The sequence below is a fragment of the Marmota monax genome, unplaced genomic scaffold, assembly GCF_021218885.2.
Source record: "Marmota monax isolate L192 unplaced genomic scaffold, Marmota_monax_Labrador192_F-V1.1 WCK01_AAM20220418_F8-fsc00022, whole genome shotgun sequence".
NCBI lineage: Eukaryota > Metazoa > Chordata > Mammalia > Rodentia > Sciuridae > Marmota > Marmota monax.
In genome coordinates this window covers 22,582,036-22,605,560 of record NW_026695215.1, presented here as the reverse complement: position 1 = coordinate 22,605,560, position 23,525 = coordinate 22,582,036, and the positions used below count along the sequence as shown (strand labels likewise).

At 34.4% G+C, this 23,525-nt stretch overlaps 2 protein-coding genes across 6 annotated transcripts in view; one reads left to right on the top strand and one right to left on the bottom strand.

Moving 5' to 3' along the window:
- Acad11 (acyl-CoA dehydrogenase family member 11) overlaps positions 1-23,525 on the bottom strand; it is an 83,061-nt gene that overhangs the window by 20,918 nt on the left and 38,618 nt on the right. For all 5 annotated transcript variants that reach the window (XM_058574907.1, XM_058574906.1, XM_046431651.2 and 2 more), the window contains 3 exons: positions 21,992-22,099; positions 20,922-21,020; positions 686-752 (listed from right to left, as the gene is read on the bottom strand). In XM_058574907.1, coding sequence (XP_058430890.1) covers positions 686-752; positions 20,922-21,020; positions 21,992-22,099 — 274 coding nt within the window. The remainder of the gene's footprint in view (positions 1-685; positions 753-20,921; positions 21,021-21,991; positions 22,100-23,525) is intronic.
- On the top strand, positions 14,597-20,631 carry Ackr4 (atypical chemokine receptor 4). The gene is made up of 3 exons (XM_046431656.2): positions 14,597-14,647; positions 15,683-16,067; positions 18,493-20,631. Exon 3 carries the CDS (start codon positions 18,502-18,504, stop codon positions 19,552-19,554), a length of 1,053 nt encoding a protein of 350 aa, XP_046287612.1. The 5' UTR covers positions 14,597-14,647; positions 15,683-16,067; positions 18,493-18,501; the 3' UTR covers positions 19,555-20,631.

Genomic DNA, 23,525 nt, shown 5'->3' with positions numbered 1-23,525 from the left:
TAGTTGGAGGAAGTAGGTCATGGGGGTGTGCCCTTCAAAGATATATTGGGATTCTGGATGTTCCTCTCTTTCTCTTCTTTCTGCCTACCATGAGATGAATGGTTTTGCTCTACCATGCATACTTACCACCATGATGTTCTGCCTCACTGCAGCCCAAAGTGTTGAGCCAATGACCTTGGACTGAAACCTTTGAAACTATGAGCTAATATAAACCTTTCCTCCTTTAAGTTGATTTATCTGAGATATTTTGTTACAGCCATAGAAATCTAATTAATATACAGTTTTATGTTGTTGTTCAACAATTGTAACTGGGAAACTGATATGAAAAATTAAACATTTCAAGACTACAGCCTTTGATTACGACATCTGATCACTTCAATAATACAGACAGTTCTGAAAAATTCTATCTCTAATCATCTGATCCTAACAGCTTTCATGACTAAGTAACACTCTTGAATACCAGAAATTCCACAGTGAAGAATGTACAACAACACTCCCCAAAATATTTTTCAAATATGTCTTTTGGCAAAGTACTTGTGAAATACAAACAATGAAATTTAATCTCATAATATATTTTATATTATTATGATTTGTAAGTCCAGTGTTATATTTTAAGTAAAATAAATGAATAGCAAGATTGACTTTTATTCCTATACATATTTTTCATTCAGTATTATTTTATTACCTGGACTGTGAAGTAGCTTTACTTCTTCCCAAAAGAATTAAAATTTTACACCTGGGATTCCCAGCTCCTAAAACCAGGGAGGAAATGATCAGAACTCTTTATAAAAGAAAATTTCTTATTTGGCGTTTTATCCTAAAGGTTCTAATACTCCTAAAGTTTATTTCTGGCAAAAACAAAAGGGAGAAAATCTTTTATTCATTAAAATAATAATGCTTTACACAACCCTGTTTGTCACCCAAGAGAAACAACTGAGCAAGTACTAGACTGGACTCCATCAATGAATGCTGCTGCACTAAACTAACTGAGAGTCAAAAAAGCAAGCAACAGCTGCCACCCTTGAGGCAGCCCTCCTATTCCCACCACTTCAGACACAAGCATGCTACAAAGGTGTGAAATGTCATGCCTGATATAACTGTATGTCATATATAATACAAATTTTATATCTAACATAATATTTTATATGTTCATATATAAGAGACTCTGATCCAACCTTCAGAAAGCCTGGGTTCTCATTTATTAATTTGTTAAGGGTCAAAATTTGGCAATGTAAAATTATTCCTATTTTAATACTTAATATTATTTTATCACATATTTCAGGGGGTTTGAGAATTCCCCACTGGTCTTGCAAAAAGCATATTTCATGTTTACCAGTAAATCTAAGCACCTGGTTCCTCAGGGAAACTACTGAACTGGCCTTCCAGCTACCATGCCACACACACACACACACACACACACACAAAAGAAAAAAAAAACTGGATCCAGACTAAGTTAAACATGTCTATACAAAGTCTCAAACAAATTATCAGATTCTATTTTCTAATTTTTTATAAAAAGAGGTTTTGACATATTTGAAATCATATAAAGATATGGTGAGAAATGGAATTATGTCAAACAATTGAATAATACCGTATAATTTCAGGAGAGATGCAAGGGTGGCTTATAGATTAATAGACTTAAAGGCACTATCAACCAACTGCAATTTTTAGACTTTACAGGGATCCCAACTGGATCAAATAAAATAAAAAAGTATTAATGGCACTCATGAAACAATAAAAATTTGAACACTTATTGGATGTAATAGTATCAAGAAATTTAGGTTAGTAATAATATTGTTATATCATAAAGGAGCTCTTATTGAGATATGTACTAAAATATTCGTGAAAGAAATGATGTGATATGTGGGATTTATTTCAAAATAATATGGGGAGAGGAAGAAATGGGAGCAGGAATAAAGAAAGATTGGCCATGAGTTGAAAATTATTGAATCTCAAAACTGTTCAGAGAATTCCTAGGGAACTTCAATGTGCAGTAGGGACAGGAAGGAGAAACACGGGTGGTATACTGAAATGTCTGGAAATGACTCACATACCAGCAGGAGCAGTAAGGAAGGTGGCACCCAGAGGAAAATGCTGCTTTGCCCCTGAAGATCCAGAAGAGGTTGGGAGGAGGACAGAGTGCAGCAAAACAGTACTAGGAGAAAGATAACGAGGCGAGAAACAGACACCAAGGCAAGCAGAGGGAAAGAAAGAGTATAAACTGAAGAGTATAGTTAGAGTGAAGCCCACTGCAGACTTTAGCATTTACAATAGACATTTGAAACTTCCTGCAATTTAGTCTCTGGATCTGTGGAAGACACAGATGAATCCAATTCACAACAATTGCTCATACAGAGTTTTCAGTCCAAGGGATGCTAAATAAACAGAGAAAATTACACAATGGAAGCAATGTAAAATTCCCTGAAGTTCAGAATGGTAACTGAGCTGATGGCTTTCTGAAACAAAAAGAGATTTAAGAGAGTAGAAACATGTGTTTGCCTCCCACTGTTCCCAAGATCCCATTGAAAGAAAAATACAAAAGTACAATGAAGACATAACTGACAGAAAAGGAAGAGGAGTCTGTAAAAGCACATGATTGGGGGTGTTGGTGGCTGATGGATAAAGGATTTATTTCAGTCAATGTCTGAGAAATAGGTGGAGGCAAGTGGAAAAATGAAATTTGCAGAGAAGTTAATGTCTAGAAAATAATAATAAGAGGCTGAATATAGAGAATGTTCTTTCTGGCCTCAGGGTCAGAAAGTGTGACTCAGAAGTGAGGCTACAAAAGAGTAATAATGAGAGATTCTTAAGAGAGAAACATAGCAGCTGGTGCTTTCATAGGCAGGTATCTGACACTTAGACTGATGGGGAGAAGTATAAATCATGTTACAAGGAAGCTGAATGGAATGACTCTGATCCTGGGTGTTGAGCCCCAAAGCTGGCTTCCCGTCAGTTAGCCCTGATGGAATCATGGCCCTACGCAGCAGTTCTTACAGAATTCTTACTCAGGAAAGATGCAGGGCTGGAAAAGAGTTCTCTGTTCATAACAAATTAAACTTTAACCAATTACTTTTCCATTCCTTCTAAGTATTAATGGAAAACCAAGGATCTGTTGTATATGTAGAGAACCTGTAGCATTCAAGAAAATGACTGGCCAAAATAAGCTGGAAAACTGACCACAAAGGAATGAAATAAAACAAGAAACAGAGAGAACCTAAGGAGCAAACACAAAACAACAAAACTGAGCTAAACCAAACACAAAACTTCTGGTTAAAGTAACATGAGAGAGCCAAATGTTTTACAGCCATAAAACCAGAAAAACATGCTTCCTGAGAAGAATAACACAAAAATGTTTAAAGATTAGCATATTATTGCTAAACATAAAGTTTCATAGAAGCATTAAAAAAATAAATCAAGAAAAATTTCCATAAGTAGAAGAAAAAGCAAGAGACTGAAAATAAGAGAAAAAAGAGATAGCCAAAACATGAAGTACAGCATCAGGGTAAAAATGATGAATGAGAAAGCAAAAACTTTAAAGAGAAAGAACTTTCTGGGAGAAAAATTTCTAAAATTGAAAAAAATGAAGAGTTTTCAAATGGAAAAAGCCATTGATGAACAAGAAATAATCTATCAGATATGTGCTAAGGACATTTCAAAACATAAATGATAAACTAAAAGGTTTCAAAGAGACTAAAACAAGTCACTTGGTATCAGACTTTTCATTAGCCACAAAGGATGCTAGATGAAAGTGAATAATTCAATTTAGAATTCTATACCTATCCAAACTATCAATTTTGATGAAGGCAGAATAAAAACACATTTACTCATGCAAGAGCTGAGAATTATTTTTCCTAGAGTTAAGAACTAACTCAGGCAAAATGAGGGAGTAAATCAAGAAGAAAAAAAAAAGAAGCCCTAATACCCTAACAGTCCAGTAAAGTAATTCATGAAAACCCCAGGATTACTGCCCTAAACTATGTCTAAAGAACAGTCAGTCCAGGATGGAAAAGACTAACATCTACAAAAGAGAGCTTCCAGAAAAGAAAGTTCAAAGAATTAGTGTGGTTGAAATATAAAATGAACTGTAAATGTGAGGAATTTAAGTAATACACAAAATATAAGAAAAGCTAATTTAATTGTCCTTAATGCTAGAATCACTCCCTAGACTGGCCAGGTAATTTATAATATATCAGTTATGGAAAGACACAAAACTCTAACACAATACTTGCATAGCCTTATAAGTTAAGCATTATGTATTGGTTTTTAAAGTTTAGAGTCATCCTGTGGTCAACCATGATTTGTTACAAGACAGAATATAAATATTAGTCATCTTAACACTGTAAAAGTAGAAGCTGTAGCTGATATACAAAAAGGAAGGAAGGGATAAAATGTAGAGAAAGGGGTAAAAGAATCATATCCTTATATTACAAAGTGGAGCATGAAGAGATTCTGTCAAATGAGAATGCAGAAAGAGATTTAAAGATTAAAATCTAAAAACAATTTAAATCCTAATAAATATCTACATTAGTAAAAGGAAGACAGTTACAATACAAATGATCTAAAATTGTCACTATTCAAATTGAAGTGCCAATTATAATGTTTAAAATGAATATATTAGGAGTGAGAAAAGAGCATTTTACCTAGAATTATAGTGGAAATGAGAAAACTAATATTAATGTTCTCCAGGGCATAATACAGGTATGTGGAAGCACAGGAAATAGCATGCTCTTAGTCTCATTTGTTACCATTTCTAATTGGATAATAATAATTCTTTAAATATATTAAAGAAAAAAACTAGCGTACTATTTTGCAAATTAATCAGCAGATCCCAATTAGGAGAAGGAGAGGCTTGCTGAGTGAACTACAATGTTTTCTTTTCCTAATTTTCTTTTAATCCGAACATTTCACGTACTGGTTAAAGAGGAGTAATTTTCTGCAAACAGTGGGGTATTTCCCCACTTCTCTGTGATTAAACACAATTTCAGAAATCCTATGGGCATTTTGTGCTTGATAAAACATTTAAATTGATCTAAAAAAAACCCCACTTAAAATAGATTTCACTTGGGCTGGGGCTGGGGCTCAGTGGCAGTGCACTTGCCTGGCATGTGTGAGGCACTGGGTTTGATTCTCAGCACCACATATAAACAAATACAATAAAGGTTTATCAACAACTAAGAAAGTTTAAAAAAAAAAGAATTTCACTTGGGAAAGGGAGGGAAGGGCAAGAAGGCGGTATGCCTTAAATGGGTGACTCTGCTCACCCCCAGGCTATTGATAGAATAAGGAGACACCTAAACTGATTTTAAGCTTGAATGACAAGATTGCTTTCCTTACAGGCATAGCCATCAGAATTGTATGAACATGAAATCATATGTACATATATGTGATTTTTATCTATTACTAGAAAGGGAGAGGTCTTAATTTACTGAAAAAGGAAATGTAAAAAATAAAATTAGTCAGGCTGGGGTTGTGGCTCAGAGGTAGAGGGCTCGCCTAGCACGTGCAAGGCCCTGGGTTCAATCCTCAACACCACATAAAAATAAATAAAGATATTGTGTCCAACTACAACTAAAAAAATAAATAAACATTAAAAAAATTAGTCAAAATATGTCACACTGTAATCAGATAACAAATGAGCTAGGCAAATTTGTCTTATTTTTTCATAAATACTTGACTTATAGTACAGTTTTGTTCACAGTATACGTGAGAAAGAGGGAAAAAAATTCTACACTTCTGGGCATTTGTGATATAATCTTATTATTAAATCCAATAATTAGTAAATTAAGTGAAGTAAAATACAAAATTATCATAATGAAAAGGAATATTTTTTTATTAAAAGAAATTTGCAAGCATTTTCATAAATACAAGTAAGAAAATTATAATAGTCAAATAGAAGACTTTGCTTCAAAAAGTGTGCAAGCAGGTGCACTGACATTAGACAACAAAGGCCCTTCATTCAGGTTAAACACACTTTATATTAATCAGTATTGTAGTTTGCATGTTGAATGTCCCTGAAAGGCCCATGTGTTATAAGCTTTGTCCCTTGGTGGCACTACTGAGTGGTGATAGACCCTTTAAGAGATAAGGCCTAGGAGAAGGTCCTTATTTCATTGGGAGTGTGTCCTCAAAGAGTCTGTGGTACCAAAGTCCCATTTTCTTCCTCTTTTGCTCCCTGGCCATGAGGTGAGCATTGGCTCCATCACACACCTCCCACCATTGCTATCAAGTTCCTGCACCAAGGACTTAAAAGCAATAGGTCCACCTGATCATGGAATGGAACTTCTAAAACCATGAGCAAAAAGAAATCTTTCCTCTTTGTAAGTTAATTGTCTCCGGTATTTTGTTATAGTGATAGAAAACTAACCGACAGAGATAATAGGAAATAACAGTTTTAGAATTTCTAGAATTTGTTCTTCTTTATAATGGCAACCTGCCCCTCTCTTTCATTGTTGATTTTAGCTAAGACTCATTATCTGAAAATGCTCAGTTGGGGGAAATTTATCTTACCCATAATTGGCTCTAGTTGCATAATAATATATAATTAAGCTTTAGAGAGGAAAAATCTTTTATAGAGTGGCTTACTTTTAATTTTGCAAATATATATATATATATATATATATATATAATTTAATATATATAAATTTAAATTTATATAAATTATATAATTATGTATAATTACATATATATTACAAAATTATATATAAATTTAATATATATAATTTTGCAAATATATATAATTTTTTTTTTTTTACTTGGGGCTGACTTTGAGGTTTTACTTGTAGGAACCCATGGCCAGTAGCTGAAGGGTTGAGTCCCACATAATGCACTGTCTCCTTGCTGGGCATACTTCTGAAAATCAGATTAGGACATGATGACATGACTTTGGGTTAATTTTCATTTGCGATCTTTTCTTTTTCTACTTTTCAAACTGGCAATCAAGGACATTTTGGATAAATCTTTTAAGGTCTCATTAATTCTAGATAACCAGAAGCTGAAACACAGAAGTAAAATCTGTATAATTCTTTTGAACTCTTGTCCAAAGCCCTCTTTTTCTATACTCAGAATATATAATTTCCTGATATTTCCTAATGTTATTATTGCCTTGTTCTTTCTATTTTGAAGAACTTCTTGTCACATCTTTGTATAAGCCCAACAGATTTCAAATAGTATGTAAAGTCTGAAGAAACTTAAAAAACAAGGCAAATGATTCTTTAATTGTTGGCTTGCTTAAACATGAAGAATGATTCAGATTCTAAAAAATTAAACATCCAACCTGGTTCTCTTTTTTGCAAACATTAAGTAGAGGAAGTAAGGATGAATGCATGGTTTATAAAATTAAAAATATTTTTATTTAATTGTGTCAGAATATAAATATATCATCTCCTCTTAGCTACAAGCAGAATTTGGCAGGTACAGCAACTGAAACATCCTTCTATTGAAGATAATGATTACTTTAGTTAACAAGCAGGATTCAAAAAATCAGAAACAAAATATATTAGGGGAAATATGAATAATCCAGAGAACATTTCAACATATTTGCTGTTACAGGCCTTCATGAATGAAAACAGATGGCATAGATAAAATATTTTTGTTTTTAATCCAGACTCTCTGGTATTTCAAGACTGTTCAAGTGCCAGGATTAAGTCAAGTTGAAAATTATATCTCCCTGATATTTACTGATGTTTTTTTTAACTTCTTAGGCACTTAAAAATCATTTTCTAACAAAAGGAAAGATGAAAAGTGGAGGGGAAAAAAACCCATAAGTGTCATGTGTAGTGTGGTCTGAAATAATTAATAAATAATATTAAAATTACATAATATAAAATTAGTCATCCACAGTCTCAGGGCTATTTCTTCTACAAACATTGAATTTCTGAGGTTAAAAAAAATTGATTTAGGTCTAGGTCTAATAATAACAATTCACTGTAAAATAAGCAAACATTTTTACAATAAAATCACTTGAAAGCAATCCCAAGGTTAAGGAAAAAATATCTCATTTGTTGGGGAAATACCCTTTGACATTCACTGAATCCATCTAAATATTAAGTATTCAATGTTACATGCTGCTGCTCTTACTGCTAAATTACAAATTATGGTTAGAGGAAAAAAAATTCCCAAGAGAGTTGAAACTTTTAAAAATTTTAAAAAGGGACTGGGGATGTGGCTCAAGCGGTAGCACGCTCGCCTGGCATGCATGCAGCCCGGGTTCGATCCTCAGCACCACATACAAACAAAGATGTTGTGTTCGCCGAAAACTGAAAAATAAATATTAAAAAATTCTGTCTCTCTCTCTCTCAAAAAATAAAAATTTTAAATAATTTAAGCCATAAAAATTGGTAGAAAAAATCTAATATTTATATCTCTAGATGGGAAAGAAGTTTAAGCTTTAAAACTATAAATGAAAACAAAAGGAAAAGATCAATTGGTTTGCCTATATAAAATTGTTGTACATTAAAAAACAAGGAGATTCAAGATGGCAGACTAGAGAAGACGACATTCCTAGTTGCTCGATGGCTCAGGATTCAAGCAGCAGGAGTACTACTTCTCTGCAAGGTGGGTGAAAGAGGGGCTCAATTAGTGAAATCAATACTGGACAGTTAGACTGTCTTAGAGACTCAGAAATTTGGGTACTTTGAACAAAGAAGAAAGACTGTTGGAGCCAAGCTGGTAGTGGCAGCTGTGGTAGCAGTAGTGGTTCAGAACACAACAGACAGATTTTGTATGGAAAAACCTGAGATCAGAAAAGTGGGCTGCCCTTAGCCATCCAGAGGCTGCACTGGTGCTTGAAAAGTGCCTTAGGTTTCCCAACTGGCTGTGGAGAGTTGAGGTGGGAGTGGCCACACTGCAGCTACTGCTGTGGGAGCCAGAAGATCTGAGCAAACACAGCTACACTGTCATGGAAAGCTCCTTCCATGTAGCCTAGGATATACCTAGAAGAACTGGAGTGAAACAGGCACAGAGAGTATTTTACCCAGGAGGATTCAAGTCGGAAAACCAAAGGAGAGCCTAACTCGCTTCCTACTTTGAGTCTGGTGGCTCACCTAACCAGCTGAAGTGGGTTGTGAATCTGAACAGTGTGAACACACTTAAGAACTAAGCTGGGGAGCCTAGAAAAAGTGTGTTTGTGGGCAGCAGAGGGGTGAAGGATTGGCTTCCCTGCTCCCCAAGTGGAATCCTTGGGAGGCTTCTAGATCTAGATTCTCAGCAGAGATCAGCAACTGCCAGACCCTAGGGGTGTATTGATCTAATCTTTCCAGAGCAGAAGCCACTCAGCAAAGGCCTAATTAGACCTAAGCCTCACCTGCTGGAACTTGACTCATAAAAGTCCGCAGCAGCCCAAACCTGGGAGTGCATCCATCTGAGTCTGTATAGACAAAACTTCAACTGACAGTACTTCCCATTCCATTCCTTCTCAGAGAAGCTGACAATAATTTGAACCAGCTTCAGTTTTAGGCATTCCAACTGCCATCTTGGTGAGCAACACTAAAAAAGGAAAGGGTTAACAACCCTCAGCCTTTGATCTTGCTATCAGTACACAGCCCAAGAAGAAATGGAAAGATAGTCACAAGATCCTGGGTTTGGTCCCTAGCATGGCATGAAAGAAAGAAATGTGGGTGATGACATCCTTTGGGCCTTGGCTGGGCTAAGAGTGCACAGCACATGAAGAACCCTGGATAAATAAATTTTTTTTTTTAAAAAAAGGAAAGAAAATCTAAACAGACCAATGGCTTGTAATGATATACAAGCAGTAGTAAAAAGCCTTTCAACAAAGAAAAGCCCAGGACCAGATGGATTTTCAGCTGAATTCTACCAAACCTTTAAAAAAGAACTAATGCCAATTCTCCTCAAATTATTCCATGAACTAGAAAGGGATAGAACACTTCCAAATTCACTCTATGAAGCCAGTATCACACTCATATCAAAACCAGGACACATCAAGGAAAGAAAACTACAAACCAATATCCCTGATGAACGTAGATGAGAAAGAATATAGTATTAGTAAATTATATTTAAAAACATATATAAAAGATTATATACCAGGATCAAGTTGGATTTAGCCCAGAGATGCAAGGATGATTTAATATATAAAAATTAATAAATAAAATTTATCGAATTAACAGAATTAAGGACAAAAATCACTCAGTAATCTCAACAGATGTACAGAAGACCTTTGACAAAATTTAGCACCCATTCATGATAAAAACACTGAAGAAACTAGGGATAGAAGGAACCTCCCTCAACAACATAAAGGCTACATATGAAAAACCCAAAGCCAACCTCATAGCAAATGGGGAAAATCTGAAAGCATTTCCTTTAAAATCTGGCACAAGTCAAGGATGTCCATTCTTATCACTCCTATTTAATTCAGTAGAAAGTCTAGCCAGGGCTATTAGGCAAGAAGGAAATAAAAGAGGTAAAAAAGGAAAGGAAGACAAATTATCACTGTTTGCAGATGATACAATTCTATATCTAGAAGATCCAAGAAAAAAAAAAAAAACCTCTACCAAAGACTGTTAGAGCTAATAATAAACACATTCGGAAAAGTAGAAGGTTACAAAATCAACATATAAAAATCAATAGTTTTCCTATATAACAATAATTAATTTGCTGAAAAAGAAATCAGGAAAAATAATTCCATACACAATAGCCTCAAACAACAACAAAATATAACCTAGGAATAAATTTAACCAAGGAGGTGCAAGAGCTCTAAAATAAAAATGATTTGGTCATTAAGGAAAGAAATTGGAAAGACCCCAGAAGATGGAAAGACCTCCCATGTTCCTGGAAAGGCAGAACTAATACTGTTAAAATGGCCATACTACCAAAAGGAATATATAGATGTGTCGTACTCCCCATCAAAATACAAATGACATTCTTCACAGAACTAGAAAAAACATCTAGAATAAAGAGTTCAAAAACTTTTCACCAAACAAATAAAATTAATAAATGGGCAAATGAATTAAACAGACACTTCTCAAAAGAAGAAATACAAATGGCCAACAAATACAAGGAAAAATGTTCAACGTCATTAGCAATTATGGAAGTGCAAATAAAAACTACATTGAGATTTTATCTCATACCAGTCAGAATGGCAGTCATCAAGAATACAAATAATTATAAATGCTGGAAAGGATTATAATGTGGGGAAACAGGAAGCTTTTCCACTGTTGGTGAGACTGTAAATTAGTACAACCACCCTAGAAATCAGCATGGAGGCTCTTCAAAAGACGAGGCATGGAACTACCATATGACCCAACTATACCACTTCTCAATATTTACCCTGAAGAATTAAAGTAATCTTACTGCAGTGATACATGCATATCCATCTTTATAGCAGTACAATTCATAATAATCAAACTATGGAACCAGCCTAGGTGTCTATCAATGGATGAATGGATAAAGAAAATGTGATATATGTACACATATATCAGCCATAAAGAAAAATGAAATTATGTCATTTGGAGGAATATGTATGGAACTAGAGACCATCATGTTTAGCAAAATAAGTCAAACTCAGAAGGTTAAGGATCATATGTTTTCTCTCATATGTAGAAGCTATAGAAGAAAAACGAAAACAAAGTTGGGGGTGGGTCTCCTAAAAATCAAAGGGAAATCAATAGAGGAACTGGATCAAGGAAGATGGAGAGGAAGAAAGGAAGTGCTGGAGAATTATATTGTTATATTGTCATATTGTGTGCATCATGAGTATGTAACAACAAATCCCATCAGTATGTATAAGTATAATGCATCAATAAAAATGTGAAAAATAAATAAATAAATTTACCTTTGGTTATAAAAAATCAAAAAAGGAAAAATATTTCACATTTATGACAAAATATTTATAATAGCTAATACTATGATATTATATCCTTGGAATATAAATAACAACTGAAAATCAGTGTAAAGGTGAACAAAGAATAGATCTTCAAAAGGAGGAAATAAAATGTAAACAGATTATTAATTTATCATTAATTAAATAAATGCAGAAGAATGCATTAATGGAATACTATTTATCTATTAACTGGCAAAGTTAATATTCAACAGCTGTTTACTTCACACATGGCTGGTAAGGGAATGGTAAAGTGTACTGAATTTGTTGTGAGTTATTTAGAAAGCAGAAGGTAAAATACATTCTGTAGGCTATATTTTAGGGAAATTATTGTTGGGAGACCAAAGTAATACATTCATATGAAGTACAATTTAGAAATATTCTTCAAAATTTTAGACTGAGTCAGTCTTTAGCCCATCATTCCAACTTTTATGATTTATCCTGTAAGCATGTGAAGCAGCAGATGCAGATTACTCATTGCAGTGGTATTGTTAATATTTGCACAGAACTAGGCATTAGCTAGTGCCCACGAGTAGGAGACTGTTGAAATATACTGTGGTATGTCCACATAATGGAACTCTTCTAAGAATAATAAACAAACTTTCTTTGCACAAATATGAAAGAACTCCAGGATTATTATTTAGTGTAAACAGTATGAACACTACCTTGGTACGGGGGAAAAGAGGATAATTATATGCATTTATTACATTCCTTAAAATTCCAGAGTGAGATTAGGTTTAAGTTCTTTCCATACAATATCCACAAATATGCTCTCCACATCATTTAGATTAACAACACACTGGAAACAATCTAGAAGTCCTATAATATGAAATGGTAAAGCAAATTATAATAATCTATACAATAAAATATTAAGCTACTGATTTGTCATTTATAGTTAATTTGCAATAACACATTTTGCTCAAGCAAAAATATGATGTAAGAAACTCATACAATATAAATTGAATATATAATAGGATACTACAGAGAAATCATAAGGTTATACTTAGTATATCTCCCAATATTGGTGATATTCTCAGTGATAATGTAGTATATAGTTTAGCCAAATGTCTATTACTGAGCAAAATAACACCACAAAAAAAGAGAGCGGAAATAGATGTGGGGAGACATTCTTCAGGGGCAAGGCAGGAGATCATTTTTATATTTCATTCATAGAAAATTGGAATCATAATGACTCAGTTCTTAGGGATATAATTAAAAACTGTAAGAAAGTTATAGGAAAAAATAACAATTAAGAAACATTAAGTTCTTGGAAAACCTATCTAAGGTGAATGATGCCTTTCCTTATCTTCTAAGCTATATGATTACCTTTTACATTCTGTCAAATCTCTCTTCTTCCCACCAACCTCTTAGTTCTCTCCGAAGAATAGGAAAATACAGGAAAAAGCCAGTGGGTTGGTTTTACTACAATCCACACAACTCACTATATGATACCAGAGTTGCAGCTCAATCCTGACATCCTTTATGCCCCTAGGATTTTGTTTGAGTTCACAAAAATGATGTGCAAATTCAAAAGATGTAAAGATTAATAACATTATAACTAATTTACAAGATGGGAATGCAATTTACAAGAAAATGTGGTTGTCTGGGGTGGGGAAAACAAGGGAAAGGAAGAGAAACTTTCAAATATCTATAAAATAGTATCAAGAGTTTCTAATAGCATAATGGAATATTAAAAAAATTTTTTTGTAGTTGTAGATGGACAGAATGCCTTTGTTTGTTTATTTTTATGTGATGCTAAAGATCAAACCCAGTGCCTTACACATGCTAGGCAAGTGCTCTGTCACTGAGCTACAGCCTCAGCCCAGCATAATGGAATATTTAAAATGTGTTCAGATAGCATGATAAAGTGGATAAAACTGAAGACGTGAAATCAAAATTTCAGCTCAAGTGTTAAACTTATACGTTTGTGGAGGATACTATTTAAACATTGGTTGATTGATGTATGTATTTATTATTTGGTCAGTGCGTACCATAAGTAAGACACCAAGATAAATGTTGAGAATGCAGCAGGGCACAGAACATCTATAAAAGACAGGAAATTTTAATAAGTACTAACAACAGAGTAAGATGGTACTACAGGCATAAGAGCAGCTATATCTGACCTAATCTGGAAGAGTCATGGAAGGCTTCTTGGATTATTTAATGTTGTGGTCAGACTGGAATCTGAATTCTAAATAGAAATTTGAGATCTAAAATGGAGCAGGAGGGAGCTCCTCTAGGCAGGAGCAACAGAATATGCAAAGGCCCCCAATTCCTGATTGCAAAATCTATAGCTGGGGTGAAGAGACTATCTAATTGATACCCAAGGAGGCTGCGGTTATTGATCAGTCATTATAGAAGTATAACATCAAGGACAAGTAAAATGGGATAATAATCACAAGGAACAGTAGGACTGCTATTAACCCAAAATATTTATTGAATACCTATTATGTGTCTAGAATATCTCAGGGAATAAAGCAAATAAAGAGTTTCTGTTCTGATGAAGCTTATATTCTAACACAGGGTGAGGGATGGTAGGAAGCAAACAATATGAATGATATGGTTCACCAGAACATGATAAATGATATAGGAAGTAGACTGGGAGAAGGGGAAGGGTGTTTTGAGTACAGTAGTCAGGGACTGCCTCAGTGAGTGGGTGGTGAGTGGACAAAGACTTGCAGGGGATGAGGAAGTGAGCATTGTAAATATTAAGATAAAGCACATTCCAAACTGACAGCAGAGTCAGCACAAAAGCCATGATGAGGACTTACCTGGTATGTTCTAATCAGCAGGGACACTGATGTGGCAGGCAAAGTGGTGAGTGGTATGAAATGAGGTCAAAGAGGCAACGAGGGGTGGGAAAGGCAGACTTTTGGGATCTTGTAGGTCACTATAAGAATTTAGTGGAGGGTTGTTTGTTCATTTCCTCCAGCCAGGGTAAAAGAAGGGAAAGACCAGATAGTCTAGCCAAGGCAGAGATAACATTAAGAGCAGTATCCTTTAGAAGGCAGCAAGAGATTAGAAAATGATCAGTCACAAGAAGAAATGATGCTGCTCTTGGAAAAACTGCTAGAGCCTGCTCAGTCCGCTAATTATGCCCATCTCTTTAGTGACTTTGTTAGTTCGAAATTGACCAAGGTGGGATATTAACACCATGGAAAGTAGCAAATGCCACAAATCTAGGTAGTGAGCCAGTTTAGCTGCATGCAGATATTTCTTCAGGGTGATGCAAAAATAAGAGAAGTTGGCTATCCCCTGTGATGTATATTAAGGGAAGGTACAGGAAAATGAAGGCAGGCCCCAATGAGCTGGTTTTGTGTGACTCAACAAGAAGGCTAGACTAAAGGCTTGAAGAAAAAAATGACTGGGGTCTAAAATAACTTCTGCAGGTGGGGACTGAGGCTGGCCTTGCATGAGAAAATAAATAAGGCAGCTGCCATGCAAATGTGAGGAGAGTTGAGTTGAAATAGACCAGAAAGGGCCACATCTGCATATACTTTTCTTCTTTCTTTAATTTTCATTTCTTTGAAAGTATGGAAAAATAAGCAGCCTCCTAAGACAGAAGGATTTTGAAGGTTTATAGTCTTTGAAGGAAAATGTTACAAGCAGGCAGGACAGTTTATAGTCTGGGGAAAGATGCACTTTGGGGCATGGAGAAATAAAGAGTATGGGGAAGCCAGGACTCTTATAGATTAAATAAATTGCTCAATGATGTGGCATAAAAGTATTAAGTACTACTGTAAATGTATAATGATTACTCATTATTTAGTCTTCGATAATTTAGTCTTCAAAATGATAATTTTTCTGGGTCAAAATCATTTTTGTTTTCTTTCTTAAACAAAATAACTTCAGAGAGTATTTCTCCAGATGCGTCTAAAAGGAGAAGGTTGCTGCTTCTGGTGAATCTCCTGCTTTAGCATTCAGTTGCTAAGCTGCAGGCACTTTCTTGTTCTCTTCAGCGAAGTGGAAACTTTGAAGAGTCTGTAGTTTTGGAAACAAGATGGAATTCTTCCAAATTTGTATTCTGGGACATTTAAGAACTTGGATTTGACTTTACAGAATGGTTTTACATAAAAGACAAAACCAAGTCCTCATGAGTTTAAAATTTCAGGAAACTTTCGTAGATCCAAGATAAAGGCGGGGTGTAAAAACGAAAACAAAAGTAGCCAGAGTCAGAGAAGCCCTGTGATTTTTATCCTCTGCACTCAAGACTGCTCCTCTTTGCTGGCTGAAACAGGTTGGTTCATTCTTTCTTTTCTCATTCTAACTTGGATATAATTTTTTTAAAGTCCAAGGATTCTGTATTTTTACCTATGTAGAGGAAGGTTAGATAGATGCATAGCAGTTTAATATTTAAATGAACAAAAAGAACTACTTAAAACTATACTTTAACCTTAAAATGAGAATCTGAATATAGCAAAAATATTTTCAGTACCAGTAGTTCTATGTAAAACATTGATGATAAAATAGGTTTTGCTGTGCTATTTTCTTTTGCTTTCTTTTACAAGCACTGGTTTTTTGTTCTTATAATAGTTACAAAAACATTTAAAGACTTTCTATATGTCTGCCATAAGGATAATTTCTACAAATAACTTCCATTCCTATTGCTCACCTTTTTAATAAGATTAATCATTACTTTAAAATGCCCTGCCTTAATATCTTATATTATTTGGACATATTATTCTTTAATCATCAGGCTTAAGAACTCTGTGATAAAAGAGAAGAACGAAGTTCATGTTATGTTAATAATTAATTCATTAAAAAAAGACCACAGTGGTCTTCCAGACTGGAACTTTTCAAATAATCTTAGTGATAAAAAATAGTAGTTTTAAATTTTGGTACTTGGTTTTTGCATAATGAAAACAATTCTTCCATGTGGTATCTTTCCCCAGGGGCCAGCTTCACTTTGCTCTACTCATTCAAAAAGGGTTAGCCAGTTTCAGATTGTTCTTTTGAGAATGTAGCATGGTTGGCAAAATGCTTTGTAAATACGATCTTTATTATTGTTTCTATATAATTACTTGGGATTCTTCAAAGGATAAAAATAACCAAAAGAAGATAAAAAGCCTAAAAAAAAGCAAAAGAATGCTAAGCACTATAATAAAAACATTGAAAGTCATAAAATGCATTTTTAAAATTTGTGAATACTGTGTGAGCTTATCTTAGTACTATCAAGTATTATTAACCAACATAGTACAACAGCTTCATGTTGAAACAGGAGATTCCTGGCATATCCTCTATCCATTATAGAGTAACAGCTTTATACATGCCGGCAAAGCTTCAGTCTGACAAATACTCACTGAGCAGCTACAGTGTGTGCCAGGTACACTAACAAGACTTCAATTACAATCACAAATCAAACAGGTCCAACTTTGGGGATCATAGAGCCTAAAGGGATAAGGCAGTCCAGGACATGTTTTCCTTGGGGTGGGATCAGTTCTTTGGGAGGTATGTCTTAGATCAGGAAAGTCTTCTGAGGTGGTAACATCTGATTTGATTGAGTAGGAATTGGCTCTTAAGGGAAGGGCGGGAAATAATGCTGGATAAAGGATTAGAATGAGCAATGATGCAGACGTGCGTGAGATGCAGCATGTTGCGTGTCCACCAAATTCTGGCAAAGCAGCATATTCCTATTGAAGCATGAGGATGGAGCTGGGAGTAGCACCACATTACAGTGAGAGCTTATCACGCTAGGAAGCTTGGATGTGACTTTGAGGGAAAGCAATGTGTCCTTCAGGAAAGAAGATAGCAGGGAAGTGGCAGACTGGCAATTTAGAAATATAGTACTCAAATAACAATCAGAAAAATGTTTTTGACAAGATGAGGAGGAGGTATCCAGAAGGATCCCAGCTAAGATGATACTGTAGTAGGCCAGGTGAGAGTCACATTGCTCAGATCATGCAGGTGTGTGGAAAAGCGTGGTCTAGATGGAAGAGACAGATTCAAGACAAAATTGGAAGATAAAACCAGAACATGTGGGCTGCTTGGAGATAAGGGATGAAGAGAGAAATCAAGGATTGTTGAGGCTTATAGCCTAAAGGATTAGGGGCTATAGGAGGGATGATAATGCTAACAAATAATAGTATACCTAAGCAAGTAGTGACTGGTTTGGGAGGGAAGTTGACTAAAGGAGTCTTGTTTTATAAAAGCCAACTATGAATCTTCAGCACAGATGCTGAGATAATTTATTTAACTTCAATTTATAAATGACATAAAAATGAGAAATGAATTTATTATTTCTTAAAATTTGTCATAGATATACATCACAAGATTGTTATATATGCAAAAATCATAACTTTTTTATTCTCTTATGTTGAAATCTGACTTAAATTTTCATGTTTTAAAAACTGTATTTATATAAAAGTCTTCAATTTTATTTTAAGATTTAATGATTAAGAACATTTCTGAAGGTATTGTTTTTCATCCCAGTGTCAATCCCAGTTCCTGCACACAGACCCATACATTAAAAGGATGGGTAACTAATTTGGGGGATATACTCCAATGTGGCTCCCATTAAAGCTTTTTAAAGGGTGGCAGATTCAGGCTCACATGTTATAGCAACAATCTATTCTCTAGGAAAGAATAGAACATATGCTGGTCAAAAGCTTGTTTCCTTTTAAGCAATATTAAAATTAGTATCTTGTGTTCTTTTTGCCATCTAGATTGCAGTCATGGCTTTGGAGCAGAACCAGTCAACAGATTACTACTATGAGGAAAATGAGATGAATGGCACTTATGACTACAGCCAGTATGAAATGATCTGTATAAAAGAGGAGGTCAGAAATTTTGCAAAAGTTTTCCTCCCTGCCTTTTTCACAATAGCTTTCATCCTTGGACTTGCAGGCAATTCCATAGTTGTGGCAATTTATGCCTATTACAAGAAACAGAGAACCAAAACAGATGTATATATCCTGAATTTGGCTGTGGCAGATCTACTCCTCTTATTCACTCTACCTTTTTGGGCAGTTAATGCAGTTCATGGGTGGATATTAGGGAAAATGATGTGTAAAGCAACATCAGCCTTATACACAGTAAACTTTGTCTCAGGAATGCAATTTCTGGCTTGTATCAGCATAGATAGATATTGGGCAGTAACTAAGGCTCCCAGCCAATCAGGAGTGGGAAAACCTTGCTGGATCATTTGTTTCTGTGTCTGGACAGCTGCCATCTTGCTGAGTATACCCCACCTGGTTTTTTATACAGTAAATGACAACATGAGGTGCATTACCATCTTTCCCCACCACCTAGGAAAATACATGAAAGCATCAATTCAAATACTGGAAATCTGCATTGGATTTGTCATTCCCTTTCTTATTATGGGAGTATGTTACTCTCTAACAGCAAGGACTCTCATCAAGATGCCAAACATTAAAAAAGCCCGACCCCTCAAAGTTCTGCTCACAGTTGTCATAGTTTTCATTGTAACTCAGCTGCCCTATAACATTGTCAAGTTATGCCAAGCCATAGACACCATCTTCTTTCTGATCACTGACTGTGACATGAGCAAACGCATGGATGTTGCCATCCAAATCACAGAGAGCATCGCACTCTTTCACAGCTGCCTCAACCCAATCCTGTATGTTTTTATGGGAGCCTCTTTTAAAAATTATATTATGAAAGTTGCCAAGAAATATGGATCCTGGAGAAGACAGAGACAAAATGTAGAGGAGATTCCTTTTGATTCTGAGGGTCCTACAGAGCCAACCAGTTCTTTTACCATTTAAATGTAAAACTGTTCTACCTTTTGCTTGGATACATAAGAATGATGCTTTTCCTTTTGATAAAAAAAAAATATTGCAGGGAATCTGAAATTCATATCTCAAACACTGTTGCTGCAACTTATAACAAAGAAGGAGTTGGGGTCATGGTGGAGGTAGAAGCCAAAAAGAAGAGGGGACAATAAATACACAAAATATGAAAATTAAAATTGATGATATAGGAAATAGTAGTAATAGGCATAAATCAAAGCACTAACAAGAAGATCCTTATGTGATGGAATGGTTTTTATATCTTGATTATACTATTGGTTACACAAATCTATAATGTTATATATTGAAAAAGATTTCTATACGCATTGTAACAATTTCAACTTCCTGATTTTGATTTTCTACTATAATTATTATTATTGGGTTCATCTATGGGTGATGGCTACCCAAGATCACTCTGTACTATCTTTGTAACTTCTTGTGGATTTCTAATAATTTCAAAATACAAAAGGTTTAAAAAGAAAAACACACTATACTAGAAGTTTAGAAATCTAAAACTGATTAATACAAAGGCTTATGTTAAAAAGGCATTTGTAATTATTTTTATTTATCTAAATTTTAACACAAGAACAATTTCCTCACATAACTTTAGTACCTAAATAATTGTGTAGCAAAACAATCTTTTTTGTCGTTGTTGTTTCTTAACTTATAAGTAATTTTATAAAATTCCAGAAAGAATAACAATTAATAACTGAAACATCCAAAAACAACCAAAAAAACTCATAAGATTGTCTAGCCCTTTCATATACTCCTGGTAAATTCTTAAAAACACATGTTTTGCTTCCATAATGTCAACTTTCTTTAGTAATACCTGGTTATCCTAATAAATGTTGGTTTATTGTGTAGGTTTTAGAAGAATCCTCAAATTATAGTCATCTATCTTCCAATTTTTATAACTTCCTAAAGAATTCATTTGTTTATGTGAGTCTGAGAGTTGAGTAACTCTATGCATAAAGTTTCTTTATAATGTATAGTTTCTCATTTTTCATTTAAACACTTGTATTTTTAAGCAATAAAAATATGTACCATAATAAATTTTTATTAGTATTACTGGTTTTTGTGCTAGGGATTGAGCCCAGGGCTTTGTGCATACTATACATGAGTTCTACCACCGAGCTATACTCCCATAATAAATTTTTTTAATAACATGCACAGATTATCTTTTATAAATTACTTTTTCTCTATCTACTATTTCTAAATTTGAAAATGCTTTCAAAGGCAGAATTTAAAGAATTTTGATCATGAAATTAGTATCTGTGAGTCATAGCATTATTATAACACAAAGGACCAATCTTTTGAGTGAAAAAATTATGCGGAACACTCACCACTGCTCCACCATTTCTTGCCATTAATTATATAGCTATCTCCATCTTGCTCGATGCTACAATCAATATTTGTGGCATCACTTGAAGCTACATCAGGCTCTGTAAACAAACAAAGATTGGATTTACAGGCAGGCAGATATCATTAGTTTGCAAAAGAGGCTTAGATAAGGGAATGCAAACTCTGAAGAACAGAAGCATCCTTGTCTCTTTCATTTTCCATTCTTCCTCAATTCCACCCTGGTCCTCCCCTCTCCTATACATTGTAGGTACTTAATAAATATGCATTGGAAACCCTGAATGAATGAAGTATTCTATTTCTAAAGCGTGAGACTCAGATTTTTGAGAGAGGGACTGTACATATTCTGTAACCCCCTGTTAGTGCATTGTAAACACTATATCATTCTGTGGGTGTTAAATAAATGCCTCTTACTCATTTAGGTGAAAATCAGTTTTGTTATTACAAATAGTTATAGAAAACAATAAAATCTGGCCTTTATTGAAAGTACTTAATTATAGACAACTGAAATTAAGTTTAACTCAATCATGAAACAATGTTTTGTCTTTTAAAGTGTTCTTAATTATTGTTTCCTATGTATAAACAGTATACAAAGTATTTTTATTAACATTTTCCTAGTTTTAGTTTCTTGTATGATTATAATTTGAGTCATATGTCCATTTTTCTAGGTTTACAGGAGAATTGAGTACTTTGTATCAATATAAAATTATCACAAAGACAAATATTTCACACATAAGGACAAAAAAAATCTTAAATTAGAGAGCAATTTTAGAAATGAAAGTTAAAAGGTTATGAGACTAGATTTACTCTGCTACTAATGCTAAAGCAGGATGCCAAAAAATATCATCCGGTGTTCTCCCAAAGGTGAGGATAACTTTATTCTGCATATTAAAAACTGCAAAATTTAAAAGCAGGCTCAAAACAAACATATTCACATTTCTGGCCATTGGTAAATTTGACTGAAACACACAGCCACATTCCATGCTTCTTCAACTCACCCATAACAACTCCAGGATGACTGAGGACACAGGGGAGAGTGGAGATTTGCCTTTACCTGTCATACAGAAGGCAGAGGTAATGTCCCCTCGAAGAAGAGGCTCCAGCCACTGCTGCTTCTGTTCCTCACTTCCATAAAGGTGCAGTACCTCCATGTTCCCTGTGTCTACAAATAGGAATAAAAAACATTTATTTTACGTTTAAAATTTTACTAGTATGAAATTCACAACTTTATGTAGAAAATATAGGCATGCATCTTTTAAAAGCTAATATTTTCTAACAAAAACATTTGGAAACACACAATAAGTACAATTTGCAATGATGGCATGCCACTATTGTAAGTATGTGGCATTCAGTGCACATTTATTTAATTTCTTCTGAGTCAGACTCTTGCCCAGTTCATCCCAGCAACACATGGCTCCAATAAAGTCTAAATCAAGTAAGACTGAAGAAAACAATTCACTGGAATAGATCGTGCCTGCTACAATTGCAAATCATGTATGCCCTGCAGGGAGTGAATGCAATGTTTCAAGAGAACAATTAACATTACATGTCTGACTGATGTCCCAGTTCTTAAGTCTTCATACTATTCTTCAAACATGCCCTGGGCTTTCTATCTTCCACATGTTTGCTTGGACAAGCTCTTTTCTCTGAAAGTCTATCAGTCATCCGTAAATAAATTCCTGCTTATGATCTCTTTTCTCTGCGAGAACCTCCAATTACCCATTCGAAACATCTCTTTCCTCTGAACTCATATAGCAATTATTTTTATCTCTAACATCGCTTTACAGAAAAGTACTAAGTCTTCTCTCAAGCATGTGAAAGACAGAATCCCTGCCCTGGTTAAAAAGCAGCAGCAGATAACTTTCCCAACTCTTGGATGATAGTATTTGGTACATGATACACTGTGGTATCTCCCTCAGCCAAAAAAGCAATGCTTCATGTTTTCCATGAATAGAATGCTCTAAGACACCTTTGTGGATTTTCACTCCGATCAGATTTCTAAACATACTATGTAAAACATCTCCCTTTTGTGCAAATTACTCAAGATTTTGAAGAACAATTTTTCAGTATCAAGTCTTAGAACAACTTTAAGGATAATTACTTCAATGCCTATGAAAACTAAGTTAAATCTAAGTTAAGTCCTTCTAGATATGTTCGTATTCTGTTCAGATATTCCTCATATAACCAAGACGCACAAAATTCCTAGTAGATTAATTGAAGCTTCACATTAAATAAGACAGAAAATTAGTCTTGAGTTACATTAGATGAAACTCATTGTTTGCATTCTTTGCTTGTTTTAAATTCAGTGTTACTTTTTATAATTCAACTAAGATAAATATTGAATAAATATTCCAAAATTATCAGTTATTCTGAGAAGCTGTCAAAATTATCATTTATAAATTGTGAAAGTAAGCTCCATTATTTCTACAAAAAAATGTTTTCCCATTAAAAAATCATCCCAACAGCCCCCAAATCCAGCAGTAGATTTGGGATTAAAACTGCTATTTCCAACATTCCAATATACAATATTGTATGATTTATTTAAGGGTAAATATACAAATTGGAAAAACACATGTTATAATCATGGT

Bases quoted from the DNA above. Each gene is read 5' to 3' on its own strand.
- Ackr4 (XM_046431656.2), top strand. From the start codon at position 18,502: ATGGCTTTGGAGCAGAACCAGTCAACAGATTACTACTATGAGGAAAAT.